The sequence below is a fragment of the Nipponia nippon genome, unplaced genomic scaffold (assembly GCF_047370975.1).
Source record: "Nipponia nippon isolate SJK-2023a ecotype South Korea unplaced genomic scaffold, ASM4737097v1 scaffold_2, whole genome shotgun sequence".
Taxonomy (NCBI): domain Eukaryota; kingdom Metazoa; phylum Chordata; class Aves; order Pelecaniformes; family Threskiornithidae; genus Nipponia; species Nipponia nippon.
Genome location: NW_028262336.1, coordinates 114,900,978 through 114,916,434, shown reverse-complemented (window position 1 = coordinate 114,916,434; position 15,457 = coordinate 114,900,978). Strand labels below are relative to the sequence as shown.

The 15,457-nt window shown below is 41.4% G+C and overlaps 1 protein-coding gene across 7 annotated transcripts in view; it reads left to right on the top strand.

Moving 5' to 3' along the window:
• The first annotated feature begins 11,956 nt into the window (after positions 1 to 11,956).
• Positions 11,957 to 15,457, top strand: part of GRIA4 (glutamate ionotropic receptor AMPA type subunit 4) — a 236,133-nt gene continuing 232,632 nt past the window's right edge. For 3 of the 7 annotated variants that reach the window (XM_087756034.1, XM_087756035.1, XM_087756033.1), the window contains exons 1-2: positions 11,957 to 12,431; positions 13,583 to 13,741. In XM_087756034.1, coding sequence (XP_087612160.1) covers positions 12,344 to 12,431; positions 13,583 to 13,741 — 247 coding nt within the window. In that variant the 5' untranslated portion in view covers positions 11,957 to 12,343. The remainder of the gene's footprint in view (positions 12,432 to 13,582; positions 13,742 to 15,457) is intronic. The other 4 variants (XM_009476844.2, XM_087756036.1, XM_009476845.2 and 1 more) reach the window with 4 other exon arrangements.

Here is a 15,457-nt window from a genome sequence, read left to right as displayed (position 1 = left end):
CTTCACATTGACATTTCCAAGAACATTTCCTTTTTATCAGGTGTACACAATAACAGTCTTAAGCCTAATTTTTCCTATGAAACCTGTTAAACATCTCAGGTAAAGAATTCTCACAAATATTTAATACATGTAATATTTGTCATGCATTATCAGAAGTCATGCATATTTTTTTCAATTAATAGGTTTTAATGAAATCTTTCCAGAAACATCTGATTACAGATCAAATCATAATTTGTGAAAGTTTAAAAGACAGTTCCAAATTCTCAACTGTCAAGTAGCAGATAATTGCCAGTGAAATCCAAGGAAATAATTGGTTTTTAAACTTACCAGCACTTTTCAGTGTTTCTTGAGTATCTCTTAAGACGTAATTACAAAGAAAACCACATATGTCTTGATTTGTCTACACTACTATCCTAGAAGCTTCTGATCTGGGCTGGATGCTATAGCGAATGACTCTTGGCAGCTTTGACTTAGTAAGTCCTTCTTTTCCTAACCCTTGAGATGGATTTTCAGAGCCCTTCCTGTGCTTCATGCTAGCACAGCTATCCGGCTACTTGCATTTCAAGTACGTATTTTAAAACTAACTTGGTATCTAACCAACGTCACAGAAATAACTGCCACCAAGACCTACTCACAGATGATTTGGTTGCATACGACATGACAGCTGCTGTTGATTCTATTTTAATATCATTAACCTATGAAAATACATTCAACATAACTGCAGCCTGCCACGCTGAACTTCATAAAGTAGTTCAAATCATTGTTTGCTGCAGGTCATTAAGAAACTAGTAAACAGACTATTTAACAATGATGCTAATGTAAATTTTCCGTGACAGCAGTCACTGGTATCCTGCTGACAAATGATAATGTCATTGCAACATGTCCTTAGAGCTCAGTAATTACTTCTGCATTCACGAGTGTATTTGGCTGGAAGTTTGCCTGATCTGAATGTAAAAACTCTCAGCAAAGTTTACACATGCTAAGTGTGTCAGGTGCATGTACGACAGGAATATGTTCGAAATACCTCTGAAGAAATTATTTGTTCACCTGGGGCATTACACTGTCTTCTTCCCACCACTCAAGATTCTTCCTGAAATACTGCATTATTGAACTATTGCTTTAGCTCCTCACCTTACAAGAGAATGCAATAAGAAAACATTTCAAGGAACAAAAAGTCAAATACTTCCAAAGAACTGCAATAAACTAGCTCTAAAAGTGTCTTGCCTACCCATGTGAAACAGTCTTTTGTTATTTCAAACACCAATAGCATATTTTGAAGCATAGTTTTATGATGGTGATTCTTTCAAGCTGCTTTTAAACCTTCTAAACTATTTGAAGGAGAACACCTGAATTTTAGTAGTTAAGACACAATATCTAATATTTCTAGATGAGTTTTATATATTAAAGTGTCCATGACCTGATTAAATTTACCTCCAAGTGCATAAAGAAATAAATAACACTGAATTTGAAGCATCAGTGATTACATGTGAGAAGTCATATTAGACGGGGATAGTCTCAGAAAACAAGAAACTGTGTATCTTTAAAAGAGGGATGATGGGGAATCCAAAGAAAACAGAACACTTCGCCTAACTATGGACTACAGAAAAATGGAAAAGATGTGTAAATGTTGAACTTGCAAGCACCTGAAGAATAATAAAAACAGCCAATATGGGTTTTTCAAGAACAAACTCTGTCAAGCCAAGTTAATCTTCTTGGACAGGATAACTGGAATACTGGTTAAAAAGAATAAATTTGCTGTATCTTGAGCACAGTAAGACTTTTAATATTTTTCCATATTAAATTCTCACAGGAAAATGAGCGAAATGTCGTCTACATGAAAAAAACCATAAAGACAGCATGTGATTGCTTGAAAAGCTCTTCTCAAAGAATAGTTATCAGTACCAAATGGGGATTTTCTTTCAGGCTGGTTCCCTCAGAGATTCCAGGCCCAATGCCGTTCAATATTTTCATTTAAAATATGCATTACAAAGTACATGGATAAAATTTGTAGATGAAACCAGGATGTGGTAGGGTTACAGAAGTCTGGAGAACAACTTCAGAATTCAAAACTGTCATAATAAAGACATAATCCAGAATTTAAAAAAAAAAAAAAAGGAAGAAAGTTCAGAGCACAGTAACTAGTAAGGAGAAATGAACACTTAAAATGCCAAATGAGGAAAAAGGACCTGCAAGTTTAAGTGTATTAGAAATAACCTGTGAGACAACAGTGCAGTATTACTGCAAAGCAAGGAAAGGGAAAATCTCATGTTGTCAAGAATTTTGCAGGTAAGATATGGGTGAGGATCATTTTCTTTTACTTGTTTCCAGGGAGAATGCAGCTGAAGCAGTGCGAGCAGTCTTCAGTGCCATACTCCAAAATACATGTAGTCACTCTGGAAAGAATACAGCACAAAACAGCAAGAAAGAGAAGAGGGCTCAGAATGCATTATCCATGAGGAAGACTGCAGAAAAAGGGTTTCTTTTAGCCTAGGCAGGTAAAAACTTGATAAATCTTCCTCGATATGGAAGATTGTTAATAGGAAAGACAATGATCAATTGTTACCAATTGTTCACAAGAAAGAAAGACAAAAAGAACCCAGTTTAACTTGCAGTAAAGGCTATATAGGTCATATATTAAGAAAAAAATTGAGAGGAAAAAAAGCTTGAACAGGACACCCTCAGAAAGTCTTTTAGCAGAAATTCTAAAAAAAAGGACCAGATAAAAACCTCTGTGGGAAGCTCTAGCATATTTGATCCTTCCCCAGCACCAGGGAACTGGACTATGTAACCTTTGGAAATCCATTCCATCCCTGCATTTCTAATTCAATGACCACATGATGTGCTTTAGCAAGGACCATTTATGGATTTTTTAAAAGAGTGCTCTAAGTGACATAAGGTTAGATAATTTCACCCTTTTGCAGAGTAGCATTTTCTTCCCCAAAAGGCACCCCTGCTTCCCTTGCGCTTACTTACAGGTTACAGTGCTATTCAGCACAGCTAAAGACAGAGGAAGTTGCCATAAAATGTATTTTGGATAATTTTTATAAATATGTCTACATGAATGATTAGGATAAAATCTACCTGTTTTAAAAGATGCTCCACGAATAAAATTTCTATGAATAATCCCTAGCTTCACAGAGTATGAATCACTATGTATTAAATATTAAATAAATCAACACCTTTAAAATTAATTGCTTTTAAGGGATTTTAGTGCTAGATGAGATCATTACGGCACTGATTTGTTTCATATAACTTCACCTAGTAATGCAACAGACATACCCACCTTGATGTTGGTTAGGATAATGCATCTTCATTATACATTTTTTAAAGAAGAAATAACTGGATGAAACCAGACATGTCTTGACTATCAGAATACTTGTAGGAACATACACTTTTGAATAAATACCAGGTATGCTTACAGCTCTTAAGGCATCAAAGACTGTTCTGATTTTCTAGGAAAACTGATTCTAGTTCTACAAACACATAGGACGTGGCTATAGCTGAATGGCAGCAATTATCCAATCTGCAGCCCTTTCGGTGTGGGGGACAGGTGCTGGAAGCCAGCTAGAGCTGAGACAAACAGACAGATTTATTTGAGATAAACTTTAACCCCACCATAGAAAGAATAATACAAATTTGAATACAGAAAGGCCAAAACTGTGGGCTGAAAATGCATCTTCTAATGCTGGCAATATTGTACGAGCTCTAATGAATGTGAAAATTAAGCAGAAAATAGTCTGTCTGTGTGTGTGTTAAGAAAAGCATTAGATTGCTTGATCTTTTTTTTCCTAGAGCTGAGAAATAGTTTAATGTAGGAAACTAATGCTTTGATATAAAAGTATAGATGGTAGGATGGCAGCTTATTTATCTCAAACATGCAGATACAGGTCTGTTAGGAACTGGGAAAGGTAAGGCTAGATCACAGGACATAGTTGAAAAGCATCATTGTTATTGGCAATGAACCTCACTAAAACTGATTTTTACAAGCAATTTAGTGTATCAAACTGTAGTTACATTCTATAAGTATGATTTTGTAGAAATAGCATTGAAGTTTTCCTGGTTATTATGCTTGAAAGATTTTTTATCAAATTTGCTTCACTTCATGAGTTAAAAAGATAGGGCGGAGGCTTCTTCTCAGCAATTTTACCATCCCCTTTCTCCCCCTGGTTCTGGAATTCAAACTTGTCCTTTTTGTTCATGCAGCATCATCGATACTGAGGCTCCTGCAGCTGGAGCTGATGTGGTGATTCTGTGATAGGGGCACACAAGCCACAGGGAAACCAGCTCACCCTCCCACGTGTGTGGCAGCACTAGGGAGGTGAACAAGAGAAATGAGCTAAAAAACTACCACCTTCAAACAAAGGTGAACTTTGGGGTTTTTTTTACAGGAAATGACAATTAGGTCAATACAGCAAGCCGCCCTGGGTAGTGAACAGATGCCATTCTTTATATTGGTCTGACTTCTTCCTCACTCTGCTGCTTAGATTACAGAGGTTATGGCAAAACACTTTAATGAGAACTGGTAAGAAAATGAAAAACATTTTCCATCAACTGTTGGCAAAAAAAGGGGAAAAAAAAAAGGTTTGGGGGGAAATCTTAAATTTTTTTCATGGAAATAGTGTGATGTTTTGACATGTTTTGGATTTTTTCCTCAAAAGAACCCAAAGAAACTGTCTTTTTCATTTAGGGAAAAACAATTTTTATTCATAAGAATTCACATTGTAAACATCTGTAGTTATCTAAGTCGATTTTCTGTCTCCTGATGATTTTCTTCTGGTTTCTGCCCATCTTATTCCACACTGAATTCAGTTTCACTGCAAAGTTTTCAACTGCGGGGGGGCTTGTTGTTACAGTGGATGTTCTTTGCTTAGAAAATGTAGAATCAACATCCTACTGCCAGTTAAAAAAGGCAGTATTTAAGTACTGCATGATTCAGAAGGGCCATATGCATCCCTCCAGTTCGTAGTAGAGGGACATACTGGTGAATAGCCTTTCTTAACCTGTACCCTCCCTTTCAGGGAATGACCAGGTCAGACAGACTTTGCAGTGTGGGTGATTACCAGCCAGACACCTCAAACATACCCAGGGGAACCCTTCCTTTGCTACTTTAGAAAAGTACTCAAATGAGTAAGTATAAAAACAGGAATGAAATACACTTATTTTAAACACTATTTCATGTAAGCTTACTGACAGTTGGTCTAACTCATACAGTACCTAAGAGACTTGCAATAACTCACTGTGAATTCAGGAATTATTGTAAGTGATGGGCAGAAATCAGGATTAGCAAAAGTTGATCTTTTTTCACTGTATAAACAAGGCCAGATGGGCTCAGGTGGAATGCATTTAAGTTGGTGCATTTTTCCCACACGCACACCTCTAATTGATGAGGAAATTGCCCCATCCTTCAGAATTGCCTGGCATTTACTACTGCAATAAGCTGTACTTAGGAAAGAAACATTGCTTCAAACTTTCATACTTTCTCAGGTACATCCCATGATGCAGCCCAGGTTATAAATCTGGGCCAGAGGAAACCTATTACACCATTAAAAATGTAACAAAGATGAGATCAAATTTAAAGGGCATAGATTCCAATTTTGCTCTTGTATCAAATTCTAAGGGACTTAAGCTGTCTGTGAAGTATTGCAGAAGAATCTCACAATACTAATTGATTGAGCAATAAAATGGTAGATGAAATTTCCTATCAAAAAAATGCAAAGCAGTGCACATGGGAAAAATAACCTTAACTATACATATGCAATGATAGGCTCTAAATTAGCTATTACCACTCAGGAAAGAGATCTTGAAGGCTTTGTGGATAGTTTCCTGAAAACATTGTCTGCATGCTCAGGGGGAAATGGCATTTTAGGAATGATTAGGAAAGGAAATGAGTAAAACAAAAACCAGTTTTACACCTGAAAAAATGTGTCCTATTCCATGTGTCCTATATTTCAGAAAGCCATGAGAAGAAGCAGAGAGAACAGTGGCAAGTAGGACTGATCTATAGTATAGACTATAGGATATAGGAGAACAGAATAGATGGAGTAGGATTGTTCACATTTGAAGAGGTGACTGAAGGGTGCTATTATAAAGGTATACAAAACTATGGATGATATGGCACAGTAAATGATTTTTACCTCTTTTTTCTTAGAGAAGTGCCAGGGAATGGTCAATATAAAATAAGGTTTAAAACAAACTAAATAAACTACTTTCTTAGAATGGGATTATAGAGCTCATTTGCATAGGGTGCTGTGGACACTGAAAGTAAATATATGGAAATTACGACTGTAGGCAACTCTTCAACACAAGGATCTCTATGAAATCTTCGGTTTAGAAACCTTAAATCCTTGGCTGTCAGGAGGTCAGAGCACTCAGCAGGGAATAACCTCTCCAAAGTCCCTTCAAGTTTAAATGAAAGACTGCTCAGCTTCTCATACTCTTCCCTAATAAACCACTATCACTTATATTAGACATAGGATGCTGTTCTAAATGGACATAAAGCCTAACTTAATATGGCAGTTCTTAATTATATCAGTGTTACCACATTTTTCTCAAACTGAAATAATCCTGACTGATATCAGCGTGATTTAAAGCATTATCAAGATTTTTCGCTTTCCACAGAAAAAGCGATTATTCCACAATAACCTCTCCTTTCATGGTCAAAGCCTCTTACCATATCACTTTAATTTCTGAAGGTCAATAAGTTTGCAAAGGATTATGTTAGCATACAGCATGGTGGAAAGGAGTGGGACCAGTGGATGAACGCATTTTAAGCCAAATGCATTGTACTACACTTCTTTCAGTATCAACATAGCACTGTTAATGAGAAGCACTATTAAAAATAATTACCTGTTCTGTCTACCCTAGAATTTAGATGAATGAAAAATAAGTCAATAAGAACGAAAATCCAAGAAAACACTGTAAAGCAATTTCCTGAAAATGAGTTCTGCTACTGAAAGGAAACTGTATCTTGTTCTGGTGCCCTGCTAATCTATTCAGTACTGCTGGTAGCACTTCAAAAGGTGATGTGAGACCATGCCAAAAGGCGGAGTGTAAAAAATTCTACATAGATGATTTGTATTTTATTTACTTTTTATTGCCCAGAAGTGCTAAGCACTTCACAAAAGACATAGCCTTGTCCCAGAGTTTACAGTCTAATGGATCTATTTGACAGATATGTGAGCTACAACATTTCATAAGGCAAGGAAGGACTAAGGACAGAGTGTTGAGTCAATTGTTTTCCCCATCATTCATTTATGGCTGAAGCATTTCTAGTGACCACACAGTGAAAGCTGCAATGAGAATAACATTTGAAGCAGGACTAATCTAAATGACTGAATCCAGTTTCAGGATGGACTCTGTGCCCAGAGCGTTGTGCCATGGGGAGCCTTTGTGGCGCAGACATTTGCCTACTCTGAAGGAGCTCATTTAGCAGCACTGGCACACAGGCCAGGGTCAGGGTGCTGTCTGTTTTCCTGCTGTCGCTGCCTCGGTGCACCTGGAACCTGGTGGGGAGGGATGGTGGTGGATCTTTATCTCTGTGTCTCTTGCTAGTGAAATTGCTCTTCGCCTTTCCTCCTCTCTCTACTCCTAATTGTCTCAACCTATCCTTGATAATTAGCACAGATTCACCTTCCCCGTTCTCAGTCAAGTCCTCTTCTCCCTCACAAAGTTACATGTCTCCAGACACAAAATGACATGCCTTTGATTGTGTAGCTGGGATTTGGATTTTGGATGCAAGAACATATAAATAAGAATCAAAGCTGCTACTTCAGCATGTGGGTATTTATCAAGTACATATGCATCACAAACTCTGTCCATACTGCGAAGTGTCTGTCTTCTTCATATCCTCCTTTTCCCCTGGGATTCCCATAAGGTGAATGCCTCTGCTATCTTCTCTGCAGTTTTATTCCTCCTGGCTAACATACAGCCTTCATTTCTTCTCTAGCACAAATCTTCTCATATTCTTCAGGTTCCTGCAGGGTTTTTTCATAAATGTATTTAGTCCAAGCACAAGACTATCTGATCAAGAAAATAGCCAAAGGTTTCCAATCCTTGCCAGAGGGAAAAACCATCATATTCCTGCATCTGCTGCAGCAGGATTCATTCAGGTGCTGCAGCAGATAGTCAGTCTCCCAGCTGATGCTCTAAAGAGCGACTCTTCTCTAGCGGTGGCCTCCAGGTGAGGCCAACACGAGCTGTTACGTGCCCTAAGGCAAAGCAAGCATTTGCCAACAACAACCAGCAGTCCCTCTCCAGACCCCCTCTAGTCTACCCCCTCCATACGTTTTATACATTCAATAAAACATTTTTCAATAATTTCTTAATTTCTCTGATATTTCGTTGTGGAACTCAGAGATCTGTCCCTCTTTCCCTTAATCACCTACCACAACCTTCACAGTCTGCCTGAGGGGAACTAGGGGGAGCCAGGGACCCCAGTTCAGAGGTGGCTTCATGCAGCAGCTCTCCAGCAGCCACCAGGAAAACATACAAACTCTCCTTTCTGGTCTCCTCTTGCTTGGCAGTGTACAGCTGCATTGGGTTTATGTGGCAAGGCTGGTGGGGGGGTGGGTGCTGCAGGGGTGGCCTCTGTGAGAAGACGCCAGAAGCTGCCATCAGGTTGGACAGCACCAGTTTCATCCGGCTCCAAAACAGACCCACTGCTGCCCAAAGCTGAGCCCATCAGTGATGCTGGTGGCACCTCTGTGATAACATATTGAAGAAAGGGTAACAAAAAATGCTGCACAGCAACTGCATGAGAGAGGAGTGAGAAAAATGGGAAAAAAACAGCCCTGCAGATGTGAAGGTCAGTGAAGAAGGAAGGGAGGAGGTGCTCCAGGCACTGGAGCAGAGATTCCCCTGCAGCCCATGGAGAAGACCATGGTGGAGCAGGTATCAACACTGCAGCCTGTGGACGACCCCACACTGGAGCAGGTGGAGATTCCTGAAGGAAGCTGCAGCCTGTGGAGAGCCCACGCTGGAGCAGGCTCCTGGCAGGAGCTGTGGCCCATGGAGAGCCTACACTGGAGCAGTCTGTTCCTGAAGGGCTGTACCTGTGGGAAGGACCCACACTGGAGCAGGGGAAAAACATGAGGAGAAAGGAGCAGCAGAGATGAAGTGTTATGGACTGACCAGAACCCCCATTCCCCATGCCCCTGCGCTGTTCACGGGGAGGAGGAAGAAGAGTTGTGAAAGAAATGACGTTGAGCCTGGGGGTGCTGGGGGAGCAATTTATAGTTTTGTCTTTCTTTCTCACCATTCTACTCTATTCTTAATTGGCAATAAATTAAATTAATTTTCCCCAAGATGAGTCTGTTTTGCCTATGATAGTAACTGGTGAGTGATCTCCCTGTCTTTACCATGACCCATGAGCTTTTTCATCTTATTTTTGCCCCCTGTCCCGTTGCAAGTGAGTGAGCAGCTTGGTGGGCACTCGGCAGTCAGCCCCGGTTAACCCACCAGAGGAGCAGTGAGTCTAAAAACTTATCTCACCTTTCCTCCCTTCCAGCCTTAATCTTGATTATATCCCTCTTACCTTTCCTGTTCCAGTTTTTCTGTAAGATAAACGTTGTGATCAATTACTTGATCATCCGCCACTCAAAACTTACTGAAATGGGATTTTTCCCCTTTGACACTGCAACTCTTTTTTTTTCCCTTGTGTCTTTTAAATAAAATTGCTGTGGAGGCCTCTTCCCCTTTCTTCCCTCTGCTTTCCATAGCTGCAAAAATGATCCTGAGGTGTCTAAGCAGGGGAGTGCCAAGTAGAGGATAGGATTATTTCCTGAAATAGCACTGCGTGATACTGTTACAGGAACACTGGGTTCATCTCCGATAGTCAACATTAGAAAACAAAGCTAGACAAATGCAAGTTTTAACAAATGAGAGTAGGTAACAACTGGAACAACTTACCCAGGAAAGTGATGGATTTCCTGTCTCTTGAAGTCTTTAAATCAAGATTGGATGTTTCACTAAAATATATGTTCCAACTCCAACAGAAATTACAGACTTGATGTAGGAACTGCTGGGTGAGACTCTTGATCAGATCAGATTAGACCAGCGTATGAAATGGTTCCTTGTGGACTCTCAAATTAAATTTAAGGTAACGTGCTACCATTATAGTTGAAAAATACCAAAGCATATTCCTTAACTCAGCTGGTAGGCAGTAACTTGCTGTACCACTATAATGGACGTATGTCTAAAATCCTAATCTTTTATACCTATTTGTCATGAATTCACATGAGTATGTGTCATCAAATTAACCAAATGTTTTACCTGTTTCCAAGTTCACTTGCTCCTAGTGGTGAAGAACCAGCCAGCCATTATGGAATGGAAATATTATTCCATTTTCATTACTTTTTTACTTGGATCTACAAAGCCAAAAAGTTAAATGCTAAAGGATGGAAGAAAGGAAGAACCAAATTTCAGGGAGAATTTAGGGAGATGAAGGAGGCAAGGCAAGGCAAGGGAGAAGAAAAGAAAGGGTAAATAATGTGAAGCACAAGCCTGCAGATTCAGAGAAAGGATGGGAATACGTGGAGGGAAAGTAAAGGGAAGTAGAAGACTTACTGAAAAGTAAAGGAATGAGTATTCGGAAATGCAGGTGAAGTCTGTTTGCCATTGATCTGCAAAGAAATCTCTCAGTACTTTATTTACAGGAACTCCACACTCTCCCAAACACATACACAGAGTCCCGCACACAGATGCACATGCCCATGGAGCTAAGTTTATATATATATACATCTGTTTTCAATGTGTTTTACTTGCTCTTCCGGGTATGTGGTTGATGCTAAGGAGTTCACAATCATGCTTCAGAAATCACTGTCACCCTCTGCAGCAATTAAAGGGGGTGTCCTTCACCCCAAAAAAAGGAGAGCCTGGGGACACGGGATGTAACCCTGAGTGAAAGCAGGCAAAACTCTGGTCATGGAGCAAATGTGTGCTTGAACACAGAGCCACGAAGTTCACCTTAAAAATCAATATTCTTTCATATTACCGATTAACATTTTAAAATTAATGTATTTGAGCTCCAACCATTCCCTTTGACTGACAGAAATCTCTGTACAAAGCCACATGTAAAACTACAGGCTCCCTTCTCTGACATACAGCTATTGTTGGATGATTTCATTACCTATCATTTATTATATATATATCTTTTAATTATTAACTGCAATATCCCCAGACCTCTGGCAGCCGCTCTGGGGAACTTCCAAGGCTTGAAAAGAAAATCCAAAGGCACTAAAAAGAACGGCCTAGACACAAAAAAAGCTCCATTATTTTTCCCACCTAAGAAAAAAAAAAACAGAAAGAAAAAAAAAAAAGAAAAAAAAAAGAGAAAAGGCGGCGGCATAAGAGCAGCGAAGTTTTCCTTTCATTTGCTGTCTCTCCTTTTGGCATGAGTGCCCACAAGCGCTGAGCGCTTCCCTGCTCTCGCCCCCGGCTCCATCCTCTGCCGCAAACCCCGGCAGCGAGGCGGGGGTCCCGCTCCTCCCCTGCGGACCCCCCGCCCTGCCCGCCAGCCGGGGCCTGCCCGGCCGCGTGTCCCCGCTCCGCAGCCGCTCAGCACATCCAGATGCGCCCCGCCACCTTCATTAATAATAATTGGTACTTAGTACCACCGCGCGAATGATGAGCCGCAGCGGCCGTGCCTCCCCCGCCCCGCGCAAAGCCCGGGGCAGCGACCTCGCCTGCCCCTCTCGCCTACACCCGCGGCACAAACTTCCGCGCCCGCGGATGTGCGAGCGGCAGAAACGGGGGGGGGGGGGGGACACCAAGCACAAAACCGGCTGTGTTTTGTAGGTGGCGGCGACCGCCGGCGCTGCAGTGCGCGCCCGAAGCCGCGGGCGGCTCCGCGGGGCGGCGCGTAACGGAACGCGCCCGGCCGCTCCCCGCCCGCGGCGGTGCGGGAGGCGGCGGCGGCGGCGGCGGAGGGGGGGGGGGGCGCACGGCGCATGTCCGCCCGCGCCGCGCCGCCACTAGACGCTCCCCCCCGCCGCCAAACTCACCACCATCTTCTGCATGTGCAACATTCGCAGCCGGACAGAAACCGCTCCCCGGCGATGGAGACTGCGGGAAAAATCCGGCGCGGCGGGATGGCTTGCTGAAACGGCAGCGGCAACCGGGAGAGAGGCAGAGCGCGAGAGAATAGCAAACAAATACTAAAACAAAACAAAAAAAAAAAAAAGAAAAAAAAAAGAAAAAGAAAGGAAGAAACCTCTCTTTTTCTCCCCCTTCCTTTTTTTTTTTTTTAATTCTTGATTTTGTTTGTAGCCACCTCGTCCTCAATGCCTCTCTGAGCAGCATCTAGCGAGCGAGCGGGAGAAGGCGAGACAGAGAGGCAAAAGAGAAGATGAGGATAATTTGCAGACAGCTTGTCTTGTTGTTTTCTGGCTTTTGGGGACTAGCAATGGGAGCTTTTCCTAGCAGTGTGCAAATAGGTAAGCGCTGCATTGGGCTGTGTGCGTGTGTCCAGGGGTTCAATCCTTTGCAAAGTGAGTTGGAAAGGAGGCTCTGAAGGCAGTTTGCAGATTTCTCCTCCGCCACTCATCCCATTTCCCTGCCTTCACGAAAAATCCGCGTCTATTCGTGTATGTATGCTTCTGTGTGTGTGTGTGTGTGTGTATACATACATACGTGTGTGCGTTCGCCTGCGGGAGGGAGGATGCTTCTCTTTTGCAGAACTCGTTCCAGCTCCGGGGTGTGTAGGATCGGCAGGGGAGGAAGGGGCTCGGGGCTGGTGCCCCTGGGCTGCTTCAGCCCCCTCCGGCACCCCTCGCTTTTGCCTGGCTGCCGGAGGGATGGCGAGTTACGTGCACCGGCGGTTGCGGTAGCCGGCAGGGGTGGGGGGTAAAAGGCAACGCTACCCTTCTTTCCCTTCTCATAGTTGGAAAGTTTAGGATTTTGCAGGTCTCTCCGTGTCGTCCTGTGCCCCTTCCTCACCCCTTTCCGATCGCCTCTTGCTTCCCTCCTTTCGGACGTGTTTCGGATGGGACGCAGCTATCTGAATTCTTTCCAGCTCAGCTCCATCACTGCATCATTTCTCGTGGACTTGTAAAGATGCTGCTAATAAGGCTGAGCTGCGCCCTGCCTGCACATGGCTGCAGAGGAGCAAAGTTCATTATATTCCTGTTCAGTGCAGATTATCCCACACTGAGTTGGTATTTTCTTTTTTTTGTTTTTTAAGTCCAGAAAGCATCGTTCCCCTTAATCAGCCCGCCACTTAATGTGAGAGGCTGCTGAGTAGCTGATTTACCAGTGTGTTCGGTATCAGGGAGATGGAGGCTAAACACTTTCAAAGGTCACTGTAATCATGACAAATCTGGGTATTTATGTATGAAAGGCTGGAAACTGAGAAGTCAGAAAAGAAGCATGAATGCATCAGGGAGGTTAAAATCGATTGAGGACAGTGATTTAAAGGCAGTGGTTGTGATTACGAATATGATTAGTTCCTTATCCATTAAAGTCTTAGGACTTGCCTTACTGTGCAGCTTTGGGAGAGACAGTTGCTTGGTGTTACAGGATAGCAAGTAGCTTGCAAATAATTCACCCTGCTTCCTTTGCTTTTTGCTTTTTTTTCTGTTTTTTGTAGGTGGTCTCTTCATCAGGAACACAGATCAGGAATATACTGCTTTTCGATTAGCAATTTTTCTTCATAACACCAGCCCCAATGCATCTGAAGCACCTTTTAATTTGGTTCCTCATGTAGACAACATTGAAACAGCTAACAGCTTCGCTGTAACAAATGCCTGTAAGTAAACATGCCATTGATCCGACCACCTTACGAGTAAATTGCACTGGAAATAACAGGAAACCACATTGTTGTCTTGCATTGGAAATACATCAGTAAGTCTGTCTTCAGTATAGATACCCTTTGCAGAAGAGGAAAAGCGGCAGCAATCCTTGTTAGTTTCTAACTGGAGCAAAATCCCCTCTCCTGCCTTCTGCTGACTAACCTGATGTGACATTTACTTTACTGTTATTACTGTAGTTTCTTGCTTCCCAGTTTCTATGGAGATGAGTTTTGTTGTTGTAAAGAAAAATTATGAATGTCTCGATCAGTCCGTAAACCCCACAGTTACTCTTGTTCGCTTTTGGGTATGGCATGCCTTGTGTGTATTTGAAAATATACGATAATATTTGTGCTCAGAAATGCTTTTCTAATGGCTGGAAAGGAGATAGGGAAGCAGTGGTGTGCAGGATAATATATCTGAGTTGGTTGACGCTGCAATTGATCTGATGATGTCACTTGAGGCAGCTCTGCTCTTATATTCTAGGTTGTAAATGTCTCTTATCATCTCGTAATGCATACATCCTGTGGATATGTCTCTATGCATCCATACCTTGGTGCCAAATCATGTTAGTATCTGATCTACTTGATTTCACAGACCACCTCAAGTGGAACAAATATTCTCTTCCTACTATATATTTTATATACACACACACGCGCACAAACACACAGATGCACATACACCATGAGAGGAAAACAGAAAAAGAAGTGCCCTTATCAAATGAGGTAACATTTACTCTTTTTTTTTTAAAAAAAAAAAAAAGCAAAACCAGAGTATAATTAGCTGAACTTCCTACATTTAGATCACCTCAGGGTCTTTAGCCTTGGTTAAAGCACATGCTGGATGCTGCTTAATCTCTGAAAGTAGCAAAGCATTATTTCTATTTATCTTCATGTATGTCAGGCTTGTAAAAAGGAATTCATGTTATTATGTAAGACAGTGGGATGTAGTGTGGCAAAGCTGAAGACTGTAGTAGCATTACTACTTTGATGTCCGTATTTCAGGATTCTGTAGGTTTTCCTTTGTGGCCTTTAAGTTTTCAAATCTGTCCTCTTCATTCAAGAGTGAATTGCCTCTGGAAGTAGATGCCCTGAGCATCATTGCTGAGCGAGTTTAAAATAGAAACATACTGGAGAAGGTCTTACTGTTCATCGTGCCTTTAAAATACGGACTATGTTTCTCTCCACTTTCTCACAGCCATCTCTGTGGCACTTTTTAATATGTAAACATAGAATGTACTGTGCAGTTCTTACATATAATTCATTGAATGATTGCTAAATTTATTTATACGAGTCTTTGGTACTCCAAGTTTCAGATGACCTTGCCACCTTATTTAACAGAAAAAGCTTCTCAGCTGCCAAAATGGCTCCATTCATCTTATGCAGGAAAGACTGATGTCCCATTAAGTGTGAATTCTATATTAAGCAATGTATTAGTTGTGTTTCGCGTGAAAATCATTATCAAATTCCATAAGGAGAAAACATTTCAAAAGGTGCTTTGAAACCGGAAGGAATCAGATCTATGCAGATACAGTTCATTGAGAAAATATTACAATGCATGTCAACTTTTGCAGGCACTGATTATGTAGTCCATGAAGACAAATGACATAGTAGCTTTTTTAAACTCTGATTTTTAGTGAAAGAGGAGGGGACTAAAATTTTTGTATATTGAAATCA